General features: G+C 43.2%; 2 protein-coding genes across 7 annotated transcripts; both read right to left on the bottom strand.

The window, feature by feature from the left end:
* Positions 1 to 364: 364 nt before the first annotated feature.
* Positions 365 to 12,303, bottom strand: LOC117255855 (uncharacterized). 3 transcript variants are annotated; one of them, XM_033625075.2, is made up of 10 exons: positions 12,114 to 12,303; positions 11,951 to 11,981; positions 7,530 to 8,137; positions 6,884 to 7,355; positions 4,461 to 4,502; positions 4,070 to 4,170; positions 3,882 to 3,943; positions 3,308 to 3,474; positions 955 to 1,110; positions 365 to 857 (listed from the first exon to the last, which is right to left on the bottom strand). In XM_033625075.2, the coding sequence occupies exons 1-10, from the start codon at positions 12,201 to 12,203 to the stop codon at positions 472 to 474; spliced, it is 2,115 nt and encodes a 704-aa protein (XP_033480966.2). In that variant the 5' UTR covers positions 12,204 to 12,303; the 3' UTR covers positions 365 to 471. The 3 variants fall into 3 exon arrangements, 2 of the variants coding, with proteins under 2 accessions (XP_033480966.2, XP_078022881.1); XM_078166755.1 differs by having other exon boundaries at positions 631 to 796; XR_013490848.1 differs by having other exon boundaries at positions 668 to 796; positions 894 to 1,110.
* A 683-nt stretch (positions 12,304 to 12,986) lies between these two features.
* On the bottom strand, positions 12,987 to 21,964 carry b3gnt2a (UDP-GlcNAc:betaGal beta-1,3-N-acetylglucosaminyltransferase 2a). Of its 4 annotated transcripts, none has more exons than XM_033623627.2 (3): positions 21,654 to 21,964; positions 19,172 to 19,289; positions 12,987 to 17,636 (listed from the first exon to the last, which is right to left on the bottom strand). In XM_033623627.2, exon 3 carries the CDS (start codon positions 17,616 to 17,618, stop codon positions 16,416 to 16,418), a length of 1,203 nt encoding a protein of 400 aa, XP_033479518.1. In that variant the 5' UTR covers positions 17,619 to 17,636; positions 19,172 to 19,289; positions 21,654 to 21,964; the 3' UTR covers positions 12,987 to 16,415. The 4 variants fall into 4 exon arrangements, with proteins under 4 accessions (XP_033479518.1, XP_033479517.1, XP_033479519.1 ...); XM_033623626.2 differs by having other exon boundaries at positions 19,172 to 19,247; XM_033623628.2 differs by having other exon boundaries at positions 21,729 to 21,964.
* Between the last annotated feature and the right edge of the window lie 1,436 nt (positions 21,965 to 23,400).

The following is a 23,400-nucleotide window of genomic DNA, read 5'->3' as shown; positions in this document are numbered from 1 at the left end:
TTTCCCTCTTGCTACTAGCTGCTTGCTAATTCCTGCTATCAGCTGTTTCCTGTTTATCCACCGCCAGTGGCTCGCATGTGCGGTGTCATCAACAGCTCCTCCCACAAGTCATCACCAGCCCCTCCCGTGGCAGAAGGGCACCTCGTTCTTTTTAAACCAAAAAGGTTCCACCAATATATTTTCCCCCAAGCGGCGAAAATTGGGCACCTCGGATCAACTCACCAATCTGGCTCTGTGTGTCTAAACGCTCGCAGCTTGCCGGCAAAACGGCCCAACATTCGCTGAAAATCTGGCAGTGTAAAAGAAACTTTTGTCTTCTGGTACAGTAAAGGGCAAAAACAGAAAGCCAAGACAGCAGAAGACATGCAGTTTAGTTGTGACTTTAATTCAACAGATTCCAAACGACAGTGTCAGACAAAGAGAAAGTAAACTAAATGAAAAGAGGTTTTAATGAGTTAATGTGTCAGCTGTTCACACCTTCCCGCCCTCCTGCGGCTGCATGTAGCTGTCCAGCGGCAGCAGCGAGCTGAAGCGCAGCAGTGGCAGCTCCACGGCTGGGCAGCGCTCCTTCACCTGAGGCCAGCGTTCCCTGAAGCCGCGGGCAGGTGGAGGTGGGGGGGGCAGGTCAGGGTCAGCGGGGTTGGAGTAGCCGTCATCATCATGATGATGGTTGCTGTTGTTGTTGCCGTCCGAAGGAGACATGCTGTCGCTGCTGTGGCACCGAACCAAGAAGGCCCCCCGGTGGTGACGGTGGTACAGCAGGCCGGCCGCCGCCAGCAGCATCAGGATGAGGGAGCTGAGCAGGAAGAAAAGCACGTAGACGCCTTTAGTCTCAGCAGACAGGCCTGAGCTGCAACCTGCAGGCAAACAACAGGAAGTGAGCAGCTGTTCACCTCTGGACTCCTTTAAATGTGTTGAGCTTAAATAAAGCAGTGCGGCTGAGAGTTCAATAACCTGCAGGCTTCACGTCCACACACACAGTCCCTCCTGACCCCAGGCGCGACTTATCCTGGAAGCCCGGCCTGCAGCGACACGAGTACGAACCGAACCAGTTCACACAGTCTGCGTTAACGTCACACAGCACCAGCTGAGTCCCACACTCGTTTACATCTGAAACACACAGACAGAGACAGAGATGACTCCTGATAACAGTTGATGACAGTTTGTTAGTTAATATTCACATCCAACCGCTTATCCTGTTAGGGCTCCCAGGGGGGTGGAGCCTATCCCAGCTGACACTGGGTGAGAGGCAGGGTTCACCCTGGACAGGTCACCAGACTATCACAGGGCTGACACATAGAGACAGACAACCATTCACACTCACATTCACACCTACAGACAGTTTAGAGTCACCAATTAACCTGCATGTCTTTGGACTGTGGGAGGAAGCCAGAGTACCCACAGTAAACCCACGCTGACACAAGGAGAACTTGCAAACTCCGCGCAGAAGGGCTCCCCCACCCCGGGGTTCGAACCCCCAACCACCTGTGTGTGAATCTGTCTGTCCACAGCTGATCTCACAAACTACCGGACATTCACAATTGTTGAAAAACCTGTTTTATATGTCACTAGCCCTTTTTAATCAGGAGTTGTGCAAATTTGCAGGAAAGCCCAGTCAGTCTTTTTTCAGCATTGGCAGTATAAAAACAAAATCGGGGAGTGCAGCAAAATGCCGCCTACCTACTTTTGTTTATACAGAATGTGCCTTTTTCGGGGCAATGGGGGGCGTGAGCAAGTAACAAAACGTGTAGCTCAGCGTGTGACGTAAACAGTGACGTACGTCGCTGTTCTGGCTGTTGAGCCCCAAATGCTCTGACACAAATCGAAATACGGCCAGTCGAGCAGTCCCCTGCCGCTCCTGCTGTTGTGGTCGTTCACTTTTTCTTCACATTCTTTAACTGACTTGCGCCTTGCTCCAAGGGAAGCCACGGTGGGCCCGTTCTTCTCTGTCCCCGTCATCTGACGGTTAATGGCCTCTTCGTTTGCGAGGACAAGAAGGGCGCGCAATTCCTTGTCTCCCCAGTTGCTAAACTTTACAGTGTCTGTCAGGTTTGTGTTTCCCTCTTGCTACTAGCTGCTCACTAATTCCTGCTATCAGCTGTTTCCTGTTTATCCACCGCCAGTGGCTCGCACGTGCGGCGTCATCAACAGCTCCTCCCACAAGTCATCAACAGCCCCTCCCATGGTGGAAGGCCACCTTGGTCTTTTTAAACCAAAAAGGTTCCGCCAATATATTTACCCCTAAGCGGCAGAAAATTGGGCGCCTTGGATCAACTCACCAATCCAGCTCTGTGTGTCTAAACGCTCACAGCTCGCCGGCAAAATGTAACAACATTCACTGAAAATCTGGCAGTGTAAAAGGGGCTATTGACTGCTGAATCCTCCCTCCTCTTAACTGGTCACTAGAGGTGCACGTTTTCCAGATATAGTCTCAGCTAAAAACAACGAGCCTTACTGTCTGTTGTCGGACACATTTTGGCCTTCATCGTGGCTCAGAAACTGACGTTCATAGTAAAGTTTCTAAACTGGAGCATCTACAGATTATTTCCATACCTGAGTTACTTTCCACTAACAAAGTTAGGCATAATATGAAAAGAATGAGTCCCTGTTTTTATCTTCGCCACCCAGCTCACAATCTAGCTGCCATGTCTGCGACCTTTTGCTCCGTCCAGAACTTGATCTGCTTTGTGCAACGGACTGTGACTACGTCAAAAATAGATGAGATGTGTATTTTTCTGGGACGCTTTTGAAATGCGTTGCGCATCTGCTGGAATCATCTAAAGTGGCCACGATCGACTCAGGTGACCTCCTGGCAGAGATCTGCGATCTCATTTATAAACACTGCGAACACACAAAACAAGGCCTGAAAGAGGCGTACGCCACTTCATAAAAACAGACTTCTTGAGAGAAACTTTGACCCATGCTTATGAGGTAGGAGACGGGAAATTGGCGACACAAGTGGTGATGTAGAAGACTGATTGTAGAAACTGTTGAATATTTTTAGCATGGACGCCACGCATTGTTTCATAAATGAGACAACTCGACTGAGCACGCTCCTCTAGTGCAGATCATGTTTTAACCTGCTCTGTCTTTCTGTCTGTTCATTAGTGCTTTCTCAGAATTACTCAATGGATTTTGATAAAATTGGGAGGAAAGTTTACTGTGTGCTGAGGAAAAACTGATTCATGGTGTTTGTAAATTTTCACTCATTCACTCTAAAACAGGTACAAGATTAATACTCAGTGTCCTCAAATTAACTGCCACACTTCCACTCTGTTTCAGACTGAAGGTTTGAGCCCTGCTGTACCTGCAGTCGACAGGGACATGATGAAAGCTTCCCTGTTGTTTCCTCGGGTGCCAACGCCTGTGGCAGTGAGGCCCTTCAGGGCGTAGTGGACGCTCTTGTGGACCTGCAGACCTCCGGGCCCCTGTCCAATCTGCAGCCAGATGATGTACAGCACTCCTGCACTCAGCCTGCACACACACAGATCCAGGATGAGCTCAGAACAGCTCACATGTCAACACAAACATTAGACCAGACCTCGAGTTCAGGTTGCTTTGCACACTGCTTTAGATGTGAAGTAATTCCCGAGAGATGATGGAGCTTCATTTCATAACATGTTTCCTTGATTCCTCTTTTCTTGCTCCTCTCATCACATCTTTGAGATACTAAGATGCAAGGAGAGGATGCAAGTGAAGGAAACAAGGCAAACAGTGAGAATGAAAACATTCAGGGAATTAAACGTGAGCAGAGTTGTACAACCTGACTGATATTTGTTTTGGTGGACTTTGATTTCTTTTCACTGCACAGCTTAAACTCTGTGTGCTTCTCTCTCTGATTCAAATGAATTTAAGTTCCAGCAGTGCTGTGGGTCTGTTACCTTTTTATTCTTTTTGGGGTCATGAACAGCGGCGTCTGCAGAGCCTCCAGCTGCTTACTGATCTGCAGAAACACAACAGCTTCACTGCATCTTCAGGCATCAGTGACGCCCTCAGTTCTTTATAATAATCTTAATTCTCCTCTACATTAAGTAGGTTCAGTGTCTTTGCTTTGCTGTCATCAACATACCAAAGCCTGCACTGAGAGCAGCAGTGACCAGGCCTGGTTGTCCCAGGACTCCTTCAAATCCGGACTGAAGTTCACTTCAACAGTCACTTCAAACAGGTGATCTGTAAGAGACCGAAATCATGACTGTGTGTCAAAGTACCAAAACAAAGCAGCAACAGCACAATAATGCTAAAGCACGCTGCACAGTGTTTCAATACAGTCTGACGAACACCTCGACACTGCGCAGGTAAATTCATCTGAACATCTGAGCATCATCAGTCTAATTCGGATACCACAGATTTTGTCAGTTTAGCACAGAATATGTTGAATATCATGCACTGTCCTGGAAATAGAAGACATTTTTATGGATAAACATGCTTGTGAGGTTGAACATTATCAGTCTGATACTCACCGCCAGGACGATGTGGAATTTCAGAGTGATTTCGAATGTTGACTACAAGAAAGAGACACACAGTCAAACAGATTTAAGATGTAAATGATACATGACATGTGCAATATGTTTTTGCAAAGGCTTCAGTTGTCCAACTACGCTCTCGTCAAGGCCACCAGACTCCATCAGGAAAAACAGACTAACTGATGGAGGCAGCGGTCGACCAGCAGCTCCTGTGTTCAGCAGTGTTAAATGACTGTTTTTCTTGATGCAGTCTGCTTTCAAGAGAGCGATACAACAGCTTCAGTACCCTGTGTGAAAATGCTTTCTGACAGCAAAGTAAAGCAGCGAAATTTTTTTTAATGTAGCGTACACTGAAACTGATATTGATTATGTTCGGTGGCTAAAGCACATTTTGGTGGTACTCCTGCTGCTTCTCCAAACTGGGGCGGTGCAGACTGCCCACTGTGTGTAACACGTTGACTTTGAATGAGTACCTTATACAACCCTACTTCAAAACATCCAAACTACCCCTTTAACTTTAGGAAATGATGTGTTGCTGCTGCAAAATTGTGACACAGTGATGCCTAGGGCAGGGGTCGCCAACCTTCACGATCAAAAGAGTCATTTTTGGCCAAAAAAATAGTAATTTGTCCAGAGACTCAAAAGGTTTTGTGTCTTTAAGTCTAAATCAGCCTATTAACATCAATAACAGGTCTAAATGAGCATTAATAAATATGTGTTACTACAAGGTGGCTACTCTGCAGTGGACCATTTATGAATATTTGGTACTTTAACTTTGCAGCATTGGGGGTTGAAAGCAAACAAATTTGTTCATGCACCTTTAAATGCTCATTTTTTCTCCAAGACTTTTTCCATCGTAGATTTGGAATCATCAGATAGCTTTAGAGGAAAAGGCGCCAGGCTGTAGACGCATGACGCACATTTCAGTTGACGAAATGTTCAAACATTTTTTTAATTTAGTCATCGGGCCACGTATTTTTACAGTTGGAGGAGGTGAGAATCACTTTAGGCCTTCAACAATGACAAATGGAAATTAAAAATAATAATTATAGCTGCCGGGCATTTTTAAGCAGTTCTGAGCATCAAGCAGAAGAATTGGAAGACGTTTACGAATTTAGCAACACAATCTGCCTTTTGCATCAGCTGAGGCTTGAACTCACAACCTCTGAGACTAAGAATCAATTTCTATCTCACTGAGCTAATTAGTCAGTGACAATTCATGTGTAGCTTCACAAACTGACTAAGCCAGACGTGCAGGTTTAGCAGCCGTCCATGCATGGAAAAGCAGATTTCAAACCACTGTAAAAAATTCAGTTATCGAAACAAAAATCTGAAAATACACATATTGCATCTAGACAGCATGGAGATGTTGGTTATTTGTTTGTAACAATGATTGATTTACTTCATAAGTGAAAAACTGATGTTGAAATTACCATTTTTACATTGCTATCAAAAATTCAGTTTTTGAGATAAAATTCTGAAATTTGCCACACATCATCTACCATGACTCTAGAATTTTGTCATTTTTTTTCATGAACATTGAAGATTTATTTATTTATTTATGCATGTATATGTTTACAGTACCGTTTACAGTCAAACATTTTGATGCACTGTAGGCTCAATTTTTGATAAATCAAAAATCTGAGAAATGTAGTTTTTGTAGGACAGTCTGAAGATGCTCTGTAGCAAGTTTGGTGTCAGTTGAGCAAAAAATTGTGGGAGGAGATAGGTTTAAGAAGTTTTACAGTTTTTGAAAAAAACAGAGTGATGAACTTCTTAATTTTTAAAAGGTTTAAATGTACAAAAGTTTCTTCAGTATTGGGGCTACAGTTTGATGAAAGTTGTGAAGTTGTAGCATGTATGGTTGATTTGTTATGAATTTTCAAAGTTTTGAACTTTAGACACTTGCTGTAGCGCCACCATTAGGACTATTGGCTTGAGTTTACAGCTGAGGCAATCTGGCATGAGACTGGACCTTTGTGCAAAGTTTGGTGACACAGCGACCATTTTCCAGTTTGCAATGAAAATAAGTTGATTCACACTGGGATTTTATGGTGGTTTGTTTGACCCATCAACCTCCCTCTCTGCCCATCCTATGCAGACTTTCTCACTCTTTACTCCACAGTAGTTTCACAGAGCATCAAAAAATGTAGCCACCCGATGTGTCTGATAGTAGGCACTACAGGGTGCCTCTGTACGTCTCCAACACCAAGGGCCACCGACCAAGCATCAGCTGTGTTTGACAAGTTGGGAGTGAGACCAAGTTGGTTAGAGAGAATCCACCTGACCTCACAGCTGAGACTCAAAATGACATTTTGAAGTGTTGAATCAAAAGTGTGACGGTAAGTTTGAGCGTCCATCAGAAGCTCATGTGAAACATCTAGATGACAGAGTGAATTCACAAACACAAATGTACTCACAGTTCCCTCTGTGGTCCGACAGTGGCTCCACCATGTTGGGGTGAGGATGAGTCTGCTCAGTCTCGTCTGGTTCTGGTGCTTCAGAGGGGGCAGGAAGCTCGTTGGAGGCCTCGCCGACCTCTGTCCTGTCCTCACCATCTGCAGACCTCTCCTCCTCTGACAGGCGCTCCTCCTCTGACAGGCTCTCCTCCTCTGACAGGCTCTCCTCCTCTGTAACAGCAGCTTCCTCTGGATGTGTTGAAGCTTCCTCTACATTAGCCGTTGGGCTGCCTGTGGTGGGTTCGAGCTGCTGGTTCTGACCATCGTGTTGCTGCTGTAGAGACTCTGGAGGGACGGCTGAGTCAGACCGGCCTGAAGGGGATTGAGTGGCACCTCTTCCTGATCGAGAGGTTCCCTGTGTGGATGCTGGCTCTGTGGGCGTGGCTGTGGATGGGTAGACGTGGCTGTGGTTCTCCTGGTGGCTTTCACCCACCTGAGAGAAGACAGAGGATGGAAGAATTTCTAAATGCTCTCTGGTGTTTACGAGCAGACCAAAACAAAGTACAGATAAATATTAAAAAGAACTTTCACGTCACACATCACTTGACTTGTTGTTATGTGTTGTTAATATTGATTAGTGCAGCATAAACAGCGTCCTTACTCCCACCTCAGAGTCTGTGTCTGCAGCCTCCTCGGACTCCCAGGGCCGCTCTGCCATCCTGGTTGACGATTGACCATAATAATCATACATGAGATCTGCAGGTGATGAATGCTCTGACTCCATCTGTTCATTCATAACAAGTTCATTGAAGTCCACGAGTCCAGCAGATGGCTCTGACTTGCTGTTTGTCTCTGTCAATCCCTCCTGTGGGTTGTAAACCACCGGCGGTCCAAAGGCCTGGTAGCGGCCGTAGAAGCCCCTGTAGGGCGGACTGGGCCAGCCGCCGATCAGCAGCACCACATACAGAGTGTTGGAGGAGGAGGTGTACTTGGCCTCCCGCCAGCACTTCTGCAGGACCTTGTGACCCCTGAGGTGTCCGAAAGGTTCGTCCACGTGGACCTGGTCCTCTTTGAGGTGGCAGGTGTCGTCAGGGGTCAGGTCCTCCAGGTGGAGATGGACTCTCTTTCCAGGATCCACCTGGATGGTCCAGTTGCACCACAGAGGCGGGTTGGAGCACAGGTAGTCCGGGGAGAAGAACTCGCCGGTGTCGCCGTGCAGCAGCTGGTGGCAGCTCCGCAGGGCGAAGAAGGCGCTGCCGTCACCTCCGTGTCCATCTGAGGAAGAGACAGAGCAACTGTAGACAAACACACCAGTGGTTCCACGTGTCTCAATACAAACACAAGTTGTGTTATACATCATCTCTAATGTTCAGGTTCAGTAAACCCTCAAGGTCACTGGTTTCACTTTATCTTATAGTTTACAGCAGGGGTGTCAAACATTTGGCCCACAGGCCAGCATCGGCCCTCCAAAGGGTCCAATCTGATCCACTGGATGACTTTGTACATCTGATACTGATGCACTTGTAAAGGCTGAGAGGTGTCAGGTTTTAGGAGCAATGTTAAAGGATAGTGCACCCAAAAATGAAAATTCAGCCATTATCTACTCACCCATATGCCGAGGGAGGCTCAGGTGAAGTTTTAGAGTCCTCACAACACTTGCAGAGATCCAAGAGGAGACCGTGAGACATGGGCACCACGTTCACATGAGACCAGTGAAAGCATGTGAACACACATGAATGCGGTGCCAATGTCTCACAGTCTTGCACAAGCGCGGTGCCCAGAGAGGCAGTCAGAGCTACAGGCTATAATGAGGCTAAAAACAGAGTTCAAATGACGTTTTTTCCAAACAACTTTTTATGTCGGGGCTTCAGGACACTTGGATCACTACAGACGAGCAGTATGGAGATATTTTGTGGTTTCAATGATGTGTTTTTGGACGTTTGAATCTAGGGCACCGTCAGCCTGCATTAGGTGGAGTTGTGTTGCTACCTCCTCTCCCCTTGGATCTCCGCAAGGGATGTGAGGACTCTAAAACTTCACCTGAGCCTCCCTCGGCATATGGGTGAGTAGATAATGACTGAATTTTCATTTTTGGGGCACTATCCCTTTAAACAGTTTAAAATGCTGCTTCAGAGGCTTTTCACACCGACCAGAATACAGCACCCTGAAAGAACAACGAATATTTGTTGTGGTCACATGTTAAGATATTAAGCATTGTGCAACATATCGTAAATCAGCAGCTTTAGTACAAAAAAAATCTGTGTCTGACTTTAAACCTAAAACAATATTGGTAGAACCTGTTGCTAAGGCACTGCTAAAGCTTTAGATTTATAAATGGTTTGTAAGGCAGGAGATAACTGAACCTGCTTCCTCAACAGCTTCCACTTTAGTTTGGTGTGGCGATGCCAGCAGTAAAACACAGGAGGGAAATGTATGGAAAAATGCACATGTAATGACAGCGAGTAGTTGACTGTCTGAATGTGGAAAAATGAGACATATTATTGAAATTGCACCTGTTTTTCTTAAGACATCTCAGACTGTTCATTATCTGTTTTGTAAATGGATTGATGCTTACAGAATGTGCTCGAAAAGGAAAAAATTCTAGCCGTTGTTATTTTTAGTTTATTTTGCAATGGTTTTACTGGTCCGGCGCACTGGAGATCAAATTGGGCTGCGCGTGGCCCATGAACTGAAATGAGTTGATTGTACCATAATACATAGCTTTATATTTCTGAAACGTAACATACTAGTTTACACACTGTATTGTAGCATAATGCACATTTTTATTTTTATTTTATTTTCCTAATCATATACTTCTTAATGTCATACTATTATTTAACTTTCTTATTCTCTATCTTTTTACATCGGAGCGAAAGTATTTTTGATTCTGATTAAAAACTTGGAGAGTTTTGTTTTTTAGTGTTCATGGACAGTCAACATGTGGAGGACTGGTTTAAAAAATCTTTTGCAAAAGGAAATTCCCAAGTGTGAAAGTTGCATGAATAGCAACATATTATATGCAGGAAATGTCCAAATTCACATTCTCCTCATGATTTCTGCTCAGTCTTTTGTTCTTTAAGTTTCTGAATCATGTAAAATATAGCGCTTTTATAAGACAACATTCTCATTGTCAACAAATCCCAAAAAGAAAACAACAAAACCAACAACATGTCTGTCTGTCTCTCAGCACTTTCTGTTCAGCTCCAAAGCCATTGGTTCCTACTGAAAATGTAAATATTTAAAACTAATATTTCGCACAATTTTCAACAGTTTGAAACATAACCACATTAAGTATTCATTGTTTTGTTTTTTTGGAGAACTGCATTGTGGTCAGGGTGGAAAAACTCCGCTATACTGTCAGAAAAAAAATCAGAAATTTGTCTTGTGTCCCAGGACGCACATAAATACAAAACAAAATTTAAAAAAATCCTACAACAAACACTACAAATCATCAAAGACATTACAAAAAGTGAATGCAGTGCAAACATATTGCTCATTACATTCAGTGTTTGACCCGGGCTACTTTGAAGCCACACACTGATTTAACAAGTTGACAGACTGAGGAACAAATGAGCTCCTCAACCTGTTCAGAGGTCAGACGTAATATTACCAGCCAGAGACAACGTTCTTTTAGTATACGCAGCTTGGAAACTTGACTCAAGCTCTTGAGCCACAGTCTTTGAGCAAATACGCCAAGATGAACAGAGAGACAGCTGAACCATGCACTGACTCCATGCTGCACATCAGAGATTGGAAAACACAACAGCAGGATCAGTTTGTTTGCTTTGAATGACCTCAGCCTCCTGAGAAAGTAAATACATTTCACATGAAGTTGCACACTAAATATCACTCTTATTCTGAATATGACACGGGTCATGTTAGCAGCGTGTTCCATTTAGATATTCTGAATTTAGCATTTTCTGATAAAGAGACGTGGGACATGCCGCTATTATTCGGGTTATAGCTGCATTATTTATACAGCCCACACAGAATATGCGTCTCACCTGTGGGTTTTTACTGCAGTTTCTCGTCTGTTTCCGGTTGGTGCTGTGCATTGTCATGGATGTGTTGTGCACACACCAACTCACTAACAGTTTGCAAGGCTGTGGGTCAAGATACGTGCCCAAAGGAAGAAAGGCCCACATGTCAAGAAAGTGGTTGAAGGAATGAAAGACGGAGGCTGTGCACCTTTCTCTGTTTTCACATAATAAACGACATGTTAATCAGAGTACGCACGGCTGCATGTGAACAGGAATATTAGTGGAGTAATCATTTTTGTTAGCCGTGTAAACAGCTTAGTAGGAAAATTGTCTTTTTCGGAATAAGGGCAAAAAACAGAATATTTGGTGCATGTAAACACAGGCACTGTTTAACCCTTTCTTGAAACCTGAATCCTTTTAGCCGTCACAGGTGCGTCAATACAAGGTGTGTAAAGTCATCCAGTGGGCTGGACTGGACCCTTTGATGGGCCTTGATCGAACACCCCTGATCTAACTCGATGCAACAAAAGAGGAACTAGTTTTTGAATGTGAGGACAGCAAGTGAATGTAAAAGTCAAAGTACAGGTTTACAGGTGTGTGTAGAAACAAGAGGAAAAGTTGAAACTTAAAGGAATGCTTGTAGGTGTTCCTGTCGTTTACTTGTCAATAATGCTTTGGTGTTAATGAGTTTGGCCTCTAAAGTTAGGAAAAGCAGTTTTATTTATTAAGAGTTGAGGCTGCTGTTATCCTTTATTCTTCTATAGTCAATATTTTCACACGTTCATTGTGTTTTTTAAATGTTCATTTTAAAAACAGGTGACAAATATACAAAGGAAAGAGACCAACAGTGTCAGTTTATGGTTAACATGAGCAGGGTATATACTGAAATCTGCACTAGGGTTGGGGACTTTTAACTTTAGTTGATGCTTTTTAAAAAATAAACAAGTTGTATTAACATAGTCTCTACAGATCCTTTTTTACAGAGTCTGTTTATTTTACCTTCACAGGTCTGCTAATAATCCTGAGCTTTTTTTAAATGCACGGAGAAGAAGAGTAAAGACATTCACATTTAAAATCACAAGAAAAACACCTGATGCTTAATTCTCACCTGGAGGCTTGTTGGCGTCTTCTCTGTTCACCTACAAACACAAGAAAGCAAAACACACACACACACACACACACACACACACACACACACACACACACACACACACTTATGTTGCACCAGTTTCAAAGTCTTGACACACAACAAGCTGATTTCACAGCCTTACCTGTGAGTCACAGTGTTTCCACAATATGCCAAATATCAGCAGAAATATGAGCAGCACACTTTTAAAGCTGAAGCTATTCTTTTGTGGCATTTTACCACCAACTACAGCTTTGTCTGTTAAACTTCTTAAACGTGTGAAAAGATGAAGTTGAGCGTCACAGCTTCTGTTAAACTGCTGTTTTCTTTTCCTGTGTGAGCAGCTGAAATTCATCAGTTAGCTGATTGAGTTTCCTGTCAGTGGATGTTAGTATCAGATTCGTCCACCAGAGGTCCCTGATGTGTTTTACAGCCAGTGTTTCCATGTGCACCTCAGGTAAAAGCTTCAAGCTTACGATACAGTTCATGCAGCAGCAGAAAATGCACTTTACACTTATAAAACACACAGATGCACCAGCTGTTTGTTTCAGCAACTGTCCACAGAAAGAAAAATATCCAGTGTTGTAGAGAGGGGCATGGATAAGATGACGGATATCAAAAAGTATTATATCAAAAGTCTCTATCTAGCACTGCTAATCAAAATACTACTTCTACTGCTACTCATAATAATTATAATAATAATAGTAATCCATAACCATTCATCCATTTTCATCTGCTAATCCTGGGCCAGGTCACGGGGCCAGCAGGTCAAGCAAAGCACCCCAGACGTCTCTGTCCCCAGCAACACTTTCCAGCTCCTCCTGGGGACCCCAAGGTGTTCCCAGGCCAGATGAGTTAATAATAAGAATGCTAAGAAGAAGAATGCTAAGAAGAAGAAGAAGAAGAAGAAGAAGAAGACATTTCATGCAAGAAATACAACTAAAGTTTATTAACATTAAAATAAAAATTACATAAATGCTTACTTGTCATTTGTATTAAAAACACAAGAATAAGAAAATAGGATCAAATCTATTTAATCTTTATCAAAACTTTATTTATAAAAGACAAAAATACATTCAAAACACAAACACAGGGGATATTTATTTTATTCTTACAAATGGGGAAAGACTTGTAATGACCACAATGATTTCCAAACAGCAGAGCAGAGGATACGATGGACCCTGACGAATCTGTTTCATGTGAATCAGTCAATTTATTGCTTATATAAACCCAAACAGGCTGTAAATACATATCCAAATACACAGGGTGAGTGCCCAGAAACAGCTGCAACATCACAGCTGGGATTTTTAAAACAATGAACACTGAGTGTTTCATAATTAATGTAGAAATTTAATAACTGTAATTAAGAAAGTCTTTATGTTGGCTGAACACAAAACTGTGTGTGGGATCTTCAGTTTAGACGTTATCTCTTTGTTTTGTGTATTTTTGGTCGTCGTAGTACTGAGATAGTTGTTTTACTTTACAGCTCCAATTGTCTTCTGTCTCTCTTGCTACAGTTTGGATCAAAATTTAAATACATACCAAATACTTTTATCATTAAACAATACTTCCATTGCTATTATATATTATACTATAGGGGAGAGCGGGGTCGGTTGTGCCTTTTTTTAAACCTCAGAGTTGAGACCTGAATAGTCAATTCATCACATTTTATTCACGTTTTTAAATCTCCAGCACCTTTGTAAACTTTTGAAACTTCTGTAATTTTTTTAATCTGCCAGACTGTTTTTAGTTATGCTGCTTGCTGTCATTGTTGTCCTGCCACTATTACCGCGACATGAGAGGTCTTGGCATGGTCAAGCTCAACACAACAGCGGTCTGGACTCCAGCCACATCCCTGAATCCAGAAACAGAACAAAAAGACTTCCTGACACCTTTTTACACCTCCAGAGTGGATTCCACCATTTTATGATAATGATATTGTCCAAGTATTAGTTCTCTTTCAGTTCTTTTTTTCCCTACCCTTTTTCCCTCTCTGTTTTCTCTCTCCTTTCACATATGCTTAAATAAAACCACCACTTGATCATATCTTACTGATTCTTATTTACCATTGTGCTTGACTGGTTTTGTTCTTACTTGTCTGACAGGAAATTCTTTGTTAGCCTCGGTGATTCTGTATCACAGACATCTGATGTTGAGTATGGTGTACCTCAGGGGAGCATCCTTGGTCCTATTCTCTTTTCTTTATATATGCTCCCTCTAGGTAAAATAATTAGCCATCATAATGTCCATTATCATTGTTATACGGATGATATGCAATTATATATCTCCATTTCATCAGGAGACCCCAGTTCTTTAAACGCTCTTTTTTCCTGTCTTAAGGCCCTGACACACCAAGCCGACGGTCGGCCGTCAACCAAACTTGGGCCGTTGGTGAGCGTCTGTTGCCCTAGTTTTTGTGGTGTGTCCCGCACCGTCGGCACTTCGGTGTCAGCCGATTGAGCATGTTAATCGGCGGCGGAGCATGTCGGTGAGAGAGATCATCTAACCGGTGCTTCCTCCTCAGGCTCCACTTCACTCAGCTGCCCGACAGACCCGCTGCTTCTTCCCACTTTAACCTGAATAACAAACCGGAACTAGCCGGGAGCAGCTAGCGGAGTGTTAGCCACAGCATGACCAGAGGGAAGCACAGCCAGTCAGCCTCCGCTAGCCTCCCAGCTAGCCCTGGCTCTCCATTTGGATTCAAACGGAGAGCCGGGGCTAGCTGGGAGGCTAGTGGAGCGTTAGCCGCAGCATGACCGGAGGGAAGCACAGCCAGTTAGCCTCCGCTAGTCTCTGAGCTAGCCCCGGCTCTCCGTTTGGATCCAACCGGAGCACCGAGCCCTGGCTTGTTATTCAGGTTAAAGTGGGAAGAAGCAGCGGGTTTATCGGGCAGCTGAGTGAAGTGGAGCCTGCGGAGGAAACACCGGGACCGTCTGGATGTAATAGTCCGTGGAGGTGCTGCGGTGCTCGGTGCACAGATAGGAAACCCCTCGGCTGACAGGATGTACCACTCTCTCACTCCGCTCTCTCTCACGCAGGCGCAGAACGTACGTGCTACTTGGCCGTCGGATGTAGTCCGTGTAGTGTGTTCAAATGCAACTGACACAGGGCGACGTGAGGCGACGTAGACGACACAACAGTTGGCTTTCGTCGCCGCTAGTTCTTTGATGTCAGTTTGGTGTGTCCGCACCTTTTAACATTTGGATGAATACATTTTTTTTTTAAACTAAACAAGCAGAAAATAGAGATTCTACTTGTTGGTCCACTAGAAGAAAGGCAGAAACTTCAGTTAAAGTTTGGTAGTCTGTCCCAGCAGATTAAATCACATGTCACAAACCTGGGTGTGATTTTAGACTCTGATCTTAATTTTAGTAGCCATTTTAACAGAGTTGCAAAAACATATTTTTTTCACCTCAGAAACATTGCCAAAATTAGACCTTTTTTTTTTAAACTCAGAACGATGCTGGAACACTTATACATGCTTTTATCTGCAACTTCCTTTTTACTGGTCTCCCTAAAAAGTCTTTGAAGAAACTACAAGTTATTCAGAACGCTGCAGCCAGGATTTTAACAAATATGAAAAAATAGAGATCACATTAGCCCTCAGCTTGCATCATTACACTGGTTGCCTGTTTCTTTTGGAATTGATTTTAAAGATCTTTTACTCATTTATAAAGCCTTAAATAATCTAGCATCCATCCATCTTATATCAGCGATTGCCTTTCTTCTTATGCCCCAACAAGAACTCTCAGATCTTCCATCTTCGCTGTTCCTAAGGTGTCCCACAAGAGAACTGGTGAAGCTGCTTTTTGTTTTTATGGCCCTGAACTATGGAACACTCTCCCTTCGGATCTGAGAATGGCAGTCTCCCTAGCCTTTTTTTAAAAATAAATTAAAGACCTATCTTTTTAAATTGGGTTTTAATACAGGTTGATTTTATTTATTTTATCAACAAACTTTTCGGCCCCTGTTCTATGTGCCACTAAGCAGAAAGAATGTGAAGTACTCTTTTATGTCTTGTCAGGATATCACAAGCACAAGTGCCCTACACAACGTTTACTCTCTGTCAGTGTGTGACAGGCTGCGAGTGCTTTACTTGATGACCAAGATCATGACTAGATAAGATGGCCCAAACTGCTCTGTCACCCCTCTGATGATGCTAGTTCCCTGTATCCCTGACCTCTCCTGTGTTCACGGCTCGTCAGGTATTTCTATGTGATCACATTGCATTTGTTTGTGTGCAGTTAGCATGCATGCAAAATTTGTGTCAGAGAGCTCATTCATCAAATGTTTTCTTTAACATGAATATAATTCAGCTGGTGGAAAAGAAAACAGCAGACAAAGTCGCCTTGAAAACAGTCAGTAAATTACTTTGGTGACTTTAGAATAAAACTCAGAGGACGTGAGGATTTCACATAATAAAAAGATGAAACAAAGATGAACGTGTTCATTGGCAGTTGAGCTCAGGATGGATGATCCACGGCCAGATCGTTAACATCTCCTGTGGTGTCCGGCTGTGAACCAGGATCAGGCCCCTGTGGACGCAGGGGTTGGTCCTTTGCTTCTCCTCAATGTCAAAAGTCCTGAAGCCGCTGTGATCCTCAGGAACCAGGCCCAGCTTTTCCAGACACATCCCTGTGTAAACATCATCAATGGGATATAAAACTACCTGCTGGGATACATTGTAAAGATGTAGCGCTAACTCTCCAGAGTACAGATATCCTCCGCCTCCTGCGTAAGGTGGGTACTGCCCCACAAACACACTCTCTGGGACAAAGTACTTGAGTTTTTTGTCTCGGTGTGGACCTGCGTTACTGATAACATCCCCTATGAACAAATCCTTGGCCTTCTTGTCTGACAGACCTTCCAGGAGGTCAATAATTCGTAAGGTGTTGACGAAGACATCATCGTCACCCTTGAGGATGTACTGGGCGTGGGGACAGTTTTGGCTGAACCACTCCAGGAAGAGGACCTCTTTCAGGGTAAGGTTGTAGAAGGTGTCCCTGTAGTCCCATTGGAGGATGTCATTGTGAAGCTTTGCCTCGTGGCCCAGCATCCCCAGCATGTCTGGGAAGTGGTCTACTGACAAGGTGTTGCCCAGCAGGAACACCGTCACCACGGTCCGATTGGTTACTATGCCTGCTCGACCCCACGTTTCTCGGATAGCTTGTCGCCGGTCAAAATGTGGGATCAGTGACTTGACCGCCAGCAGCAGGAAGGGTTTCTCATCACAAATATGGGGCTGATTTATCAGCATGGGGTACGTCCTGCAGCGCATGTGCAAAAGAAAATCCTGGAAGGGCTGCGGCAGAGTGTTGTAGTCAGAGATTTGTGTGGAGACTCTGTGGTCTGGTTCACAGGGGTTGAGCGGCCTGGTGTCGTTCAGCCAATCAGGGAGCTCGATGAGAGGGTCGCTGGAGAGCAAAAAGTTGACGATAGGGTTGTAAATAAAGTCCAGACGCTGCTGCTCCCTGTTCCAGAAGGATTTGCTCAGAACCGGCTGGTGCCAGAACCTCTTGAGTGGGATTCGAACCCTCTGACGGCCACTTTTGTCATGCCCAAGGTTCCATGACACGCCCACCAGGACGCAGATGAAGATGTTGAGCATCATCATCACGCAGAGCACCCTCTTCTTGCGGGCCACCGGCATGTTGCCTCCCCTCTGTGTCTACACAAAGGACACAAACAAAGATAAATCACTGAAAATCAACAAGCAACCATCAATCTGCAGAGTCAGGACTTACAACAAAGCCGGGATATAACGGGACATTTGGAAACATAGAGACAGCTCAGTCGACCCTGAAGCCTTCAGCAAGAACAAGCCTGCCAGAACCTGGTACAGCAGTTCAATAAGAAGCTGGATTTCAGAGCTCAGACCGGCTGCAAACAAGCCCACATTTTTATCTCTAATCCTGCAAGAACGGACCCATGAACATTGTTTCCCTCATCCCCTCCTTCCTCCCTCCTCCTCTTCCTTCAGACAGGAATCACACGTTTCCAATTCAGCCGTGCACATGACGCCAGTTAACTGGCAGCAGTCTTTGTCACAGCGTGCTGACTGCACACAGAGGACGAGCACACACATATGAGTAACACTGTTTTTAGACATGACGTTGACGATGTTTTTCAGTTACTCAAACACATGCAGAAACTTTACACTGTTGACATCAACAGATTTACCACCTGATGTCACTGTTGGCACTACTGAGTAACGCACCTACTTTTTGGTTGAGATAAATTTCCAGCGTTACTGCCATTTTCACTGAGGTAGTAAAAATATAGTAAAAAGAACTGGCAGAGAGAATTTTTTTTGTGTGTGTATTTTTTTTATTCTAACTGTTATCCATGACTGAACTAAGGGACAATGGGCCCCTGGGCGCAGATATGCAAAAGACCCCACCAACTCTTAGACTTTATGTTGGGTTTTTTGTTGTTTGTGTCTTTTTGAGGTCGTTTTGTATCTTCTTTAATTGTGGGGCATTAATAGTATATATAATTCAGTATGGGTGGGAATCAGTGGAGGATCCACAATACAATATTATCGCGATTTTATATGTTTCGATATGCTGAGGACTGTCATAAAATATACTGCAATGCATTACTTTTTTCAACTGTATTATGCCCCGAAGGAAAACGTTTTATCTAAAAAGATAAAATTTTCAGTCTGTCCATCTCACTTAAGCCATTTTTTTTTTCAGGAAAAAACTATATCTAGTGGGCTGAAAAAGCGACTGATTATATTATTCTAGTAGGCTATGTGAAGTTTAATTTGTATTTGTCATATTAATAATTTATATAATTAAAAAAATTATACTTGGCATTGTGTGATGATGCGATGTTGCCACACAAAAATATCATGATACTATGCTGTATCAAATTTTCCTTCCACCCCTATAATTCAGTAATATAACATAGATATATTGATTCCAGTGCTTTTGTACTTTTACCAAAATAAAATTAAGAATGCGTGACTCATTAGTAACACAGTATTTCTACACTGTGGTTCTGTTATTTTAACTTGGGTAAAAGATCTGAGCACTTCCTCCACTGCTGGTAGTTTGTTGTGCTGGAAAACTTTATCGCAGCGTTTCTAAAATTTAACCCCTCACTGATATAAAAACATGGACAAAATCAGGTACAGTTTTTTACTTACTGTTCTCTTATTCAGTGACACCTTGTCATGTGTTCTCACTCGTATATTACCTGTGACAGGTGTGGAGATGGTTGGTCAGTTGGGTCTGGTGGAGAGCCAGGTCTCTGCTGGCCTCGTGTGGATGAGCTGCAGGGTGGAGAAGGACGTCAGCAAGAAGAACCAAGTCATCTGCAGTTTAACACAAAGACAGGTTAACCAGGAGGAAACTCACTGAGGTGCTGGAACTATTTGGGCTGTACGTTATGATTACGTGTCCAAAGCTGGTGATGATGATGATGATGATGATGATTACTTGACATGCTGTTAGACTGATACACTAATGCGATCTAATCACACAGAGGTGGAGTAACACATGCAAAATGTCAAAGGGACAATTCAACTTAATTTCAGGGCAAATGTAATACACTGTCCGACCCTGTGTGCAGACAGATTATGAGTTTTTTTAGATTATTTTTTCAGGCTTTTGCTTTTAAACCTCCATATACCTCTGTATATGAAGCGCTACAGACGCCCCATGATTCTATAGCTTTTATAGCAGTGTATTGTCTGCATGTTCTCCCTGTGTCGGCATGAGTTTCCTCCAGGTGCTCCAGCTTCCTCCCACAGTCCAAAGACATGCAGGTTAATTGGTGACTTTAACTGCACGTAGGTGTGAATGGTTGTCTGTCTCTATGTGTCAGCCCTGTGATAGTCTGGTGACCTGTGACCTCACCAATGTCAGCTGGGATAGGCTCTAGCCCCACCACCCCTCTGCGACCCTGAATAGGATAACTGGTTACAGGTAATAGATGAATGGAGCACTACTGCTAGCTACTTCTGTTTCCACTGCAGCCTTGTGACAACTTGTTTGGAAGAGACAGAAGTGTTTCAGTTGAACCTGTGGCTTCATATTCTACCAAATGAAAAGTTATATTGCTCCAAATGTGTTTTAATTATCTGGTAAGTTAAAGCTCCAGAGTGTTGGATTTAGGAGGATATACTGGCAGGAACGGAATATACTGTAATAAGTGTGTTTTCTTTGTGTATAATCACCTGAAAATAAGAATTGTTGCGTTTTCTTTACCTTAGAATGAGCTGTTTATATCTACACAAGGAGTTGGTCCTCATCTACAGAGATCGCCACGTTGCACCACCATGTGTCTACAGAAATGGACAAACCAAACACTGGCTCTCTTCTCCCTGAAACTATGTGAACTGGTCTCTCTGCCTGATTTTAAAGCTCTCATTAGTACAAGGATGAATGAGTGGGTTGGTACTTGTCATTGTGCGTAGGTGTTTTAATATTTCTACGTGTTACTGTAGATCTTTTATGTTTTTATTGTGTATTTGTTTGGCTGTAACTTCTTGTGTGCTGCTGTCTTAGCCAGGTCTCCCTTGTCAAAGAGATTGTTCATCTCAACGAGACTTACCTGCTAAAATATGGGTTAAATAAAAATACATAAAATTTAATGGGTAACTTTAGTATTTTTAAACATGGAGCCTATTTTCCCCACATTTTTGTGTCTGAGTGACAAATGGGAACATTGCTGCAGACGGCAGCAGCGAAACAGGCTCACAGTGTCACCACTTGGGGCAAATGAGCACCATCAATTTATGTCCAATAAAACTTAATGTTTTTGCCACTGACAGGCTCAGATTGTGATTTTGAGTGTCTGACAACATCATAGAAAAGATCCCTACAGAGGTAGACCTGTTTGTAAGACAGTAAGATCCTATTTGTTTAACCAGAAACAGCCCCAGAATCACTATCGCCAAACCCACCAGACTCCATTTAAATAAACATAAATTTTAGCATGTATAGAGCCAGCATATTTTCACACCTAACTGGGTGAATCAATGGTTTATTTCTACCAAACCAGAGTTGGTGATTTTTGAAACAGTGGAACAGACACACCAATGTGGCTTTTGCAAGTTTATTTTGCTCCTGTCAAATTTGGATGAAGCTTTTTATTTTTCGATAATAAAATTGCAGTTTTTTAAATGGAGTCTGGTTGGTTCGACCATTGCAATTTGGGTGCTGTATCTGGTTGAACAAAAAAGATCTTAATCCTTGTACTGATCCTTTCTATAATGTTGTCAGGCAGCTGGTAGAGTGGTTTAAGCACTTTAAGTGGATGTAAATTGATGGTGCACAATTGCCCCAATTGACTACATTGCAGCTTTTTTTGCCGCTGCTGTCTGCAGCACTCTCACTCAATACTGGACCAGTTTCAAAACTTGATGTTCACATTAGTCCCTTAGACACAAAAACATGGGAAAATAGGGTCCAGGTTGAAAAAACAGAAGTAGAAGAAGCACAGGGTGTTTCTGTGATGTCCCTCTAAGTGAGAGCACTGTACAGTGTATTAAAGGTTAATTATGAATAAACACTTAAACTATTGAACAGCTGTCATTCAGGTTATAATGCACGGTGTCCACGAGCGCAAAGTCAAACTAATGCTGAGTAATTTCAGATGAGACGTGGGTTTTTCCATTTCTTCAGCGCTGTTACAACATTCCATATGAAGTCAGTTAATTCCCAGACAAACAAACCTTTCAGACTGGCTCCTCACGCCCTCGTTGTGAAATAAAAGACAAGTCTGATCAACAGGCTGCAGCTTGTGTCACCTGAACTGAAGCTCCTTCCTCATCCTTTAGGCGGCGCGTTTTGGAGATGTGGACGCGCACTGATCCTCATTAAAGTATGAATTAAAAATAAAAACCAGACTCCACGCTGATCCTCAAATGTCCGACATGCACACAAAGGTCACATCCACCGTTCACTCAGTGGAGAAAGGTAGAAAGGTAGTGTACAAGCGTGCGTCCCTCCTGCGCCTTGCACGCGCTGTGACTCCTCCCTCAGGTTGAATGGGAGCTGACAGCAGTCTCAGCTGAGCTGCTGCGATACTGTGGGGCTGAACAGCCTGAGTGCCACCCACCCTCTTCACTCCATCCTCAACATTTAACATCTTCGTCTGGTCTGACGTGCAGTGAAACAAGCGTTCACATCCTCTAATAAAGTACTAACACCACACTGTGAAAACACTCCAAAAAGTCCAGCCTTACTTTAGCTAGAGTATGTGTCAGTAAATAATGCTTTAAGTTTGAAAAGTAAAAGTACTCATTGTGCAGTGAAATCTCACTGTTCTTCTACTCTATCTGATGCTTTTGGATTAATACACTGCTCAAACAAAAGTAAGGGATCACTTATTCATCACAGTCTAACAGGAAGTCTGTTCAGCTTCAGGGATCTCAATGTGACCATTCAGGAAGCACAAGTGAGCACAAGGAAATTGTTTTACATGTGGTGTCCACAGACAGCTGCTCTCTCCTTATCCTTCCTGACTGATTCTTCTCTAGTTTGGTCTTCTGCTAGTGTCCTTGTCACTACTGGTAGCATGAGGCAGTACCTGCAGCCCAATCAGGTTGCACAGGTAGTCCAGCTCCCAGCACAGTCTCAAGAGCATGGAGGAGACACCAGGATGATCAGCCTGTGATTTTAATGTTTATCTTTGGTTTTCTCAACAAATTATATGATGTACATCAGTAAAGATTTTCAACTTGAATTATTTAGTCATCAAGATCTGATGTGTGATGTAAGTGTTGGCTTAATCCTTTTGAGCAGTGTATGACTGCGGCACTAATGTGTCATTTTCCTGCTGTAGATGTTTCAGGTTGTGCTCATTCTAACTCCTTTATATCCTGTTGGTTAGTTTAATCTACAGCAATGCATCATATTCTATAAGATCATCATGTTTGTAGTGTGGCTGTCCTGTGAGAACCACCCACCTCTAAAAAGTCAACTATACACAGTGTCAGAAAAACAGCCGTTTTCAGCTTTGTGACGATGCATTTTCGAGATGATCCGAGAGGAAAGAAGTAGGAGAGTTTTCTAAATCCATGATCTTCAGTTTATCACAAACATTCAACATCAACGCATCTGGAGATGTGTGTTTTTTACTGGACAGGAGGGGGAAGAAAAACTGACTTAGTAAAGCTGTCAGATAAATGTAGTGCAGTAAAAAGTACAATACAACTGAAACTAACAGAAAAACAAAGTGTGAACTTTGTTCATGAATCACGAGGAGTTTGGTTCATGGTGGAAACTCTGCTGTCTTATCATCCCAGATCTCACCGCGCTGGTCAAAGGTTAACAGACGCCACAAGCTGATGAGCAGTAATGAAAGTGATGAGATGCTCCAACATGATGTCACTGAGGTTTATTACAAAGCAATTATGACAAAGAAATATTTACACTGAGCTGTTTTTCTACACATTAATGAAGCATCAGACAAAAAAC

The sequence above is a fragment of the Epinephelus lanceolatus genome, chromosome 3 (assembly GCF_041903045.1).
Source record: "Epinephelus lanceolatus isolate andai-2023 chromosome 3, ASM4190304v1, whole genome shotgun sequence".
Lineage (NCBI taxonomy): Eukaryota > Metazoa > Chordata > Actinopteri > Perciformes > Serranidae > Epinephelus > Epinephelus lanceolatus.
The sequence above is the reverse complement of the archived record's forward strand: the minus strand, read 5'-3'. Positions and strand labels throughout refer to the sequence as shown.

Excerpts from the sequence above, each read along its gene's own strand:
- LOC117255855 (XM_033625075.2), bottom strand. The coding sequence starts at position 12,203 with ATGCCACAAAAGAATAGCTTCAGCTTTAAAAGTGTGCTGCTCATATTT. Across the intron at positions 8,138-11,950 it reads AGACGCCAACAAGCCTCCAG|ATGGACACGGAGGTGACGGC; the intron begins GTGAGAATTAAG and ends TCTCTTCCTCAG. Across the intron at positions 4,171-4,460 it reads AATTCCACATCGTCCTGGCG|ATCACCTGTTTGAAGTGACT; the intron begins GTGAGTATCAGA and ends GGTCTCTTACAG.
- b3gnt2a (XM_078166510.1), bottom strand. The coding sequence starts at position 21,751 with ATGAGGAAGGAGCTTCAGTTCAG. Across the intron at positions 19,248-21,728 it reads AGGAAGGAGCTTCAGTTCAG|CTCATCCACACGAGGCCAGC; the intron begins GTGACACAAGCT and ends TCCACCCTGCAG. Across the intron at positions 17,637-19,171 it reads CATCTCCACACCTGTCACAG|ACACAGAGGGGAGGCAACAT; the intron begins GTAATATACGAG and ends TCCTTTGTGTAG.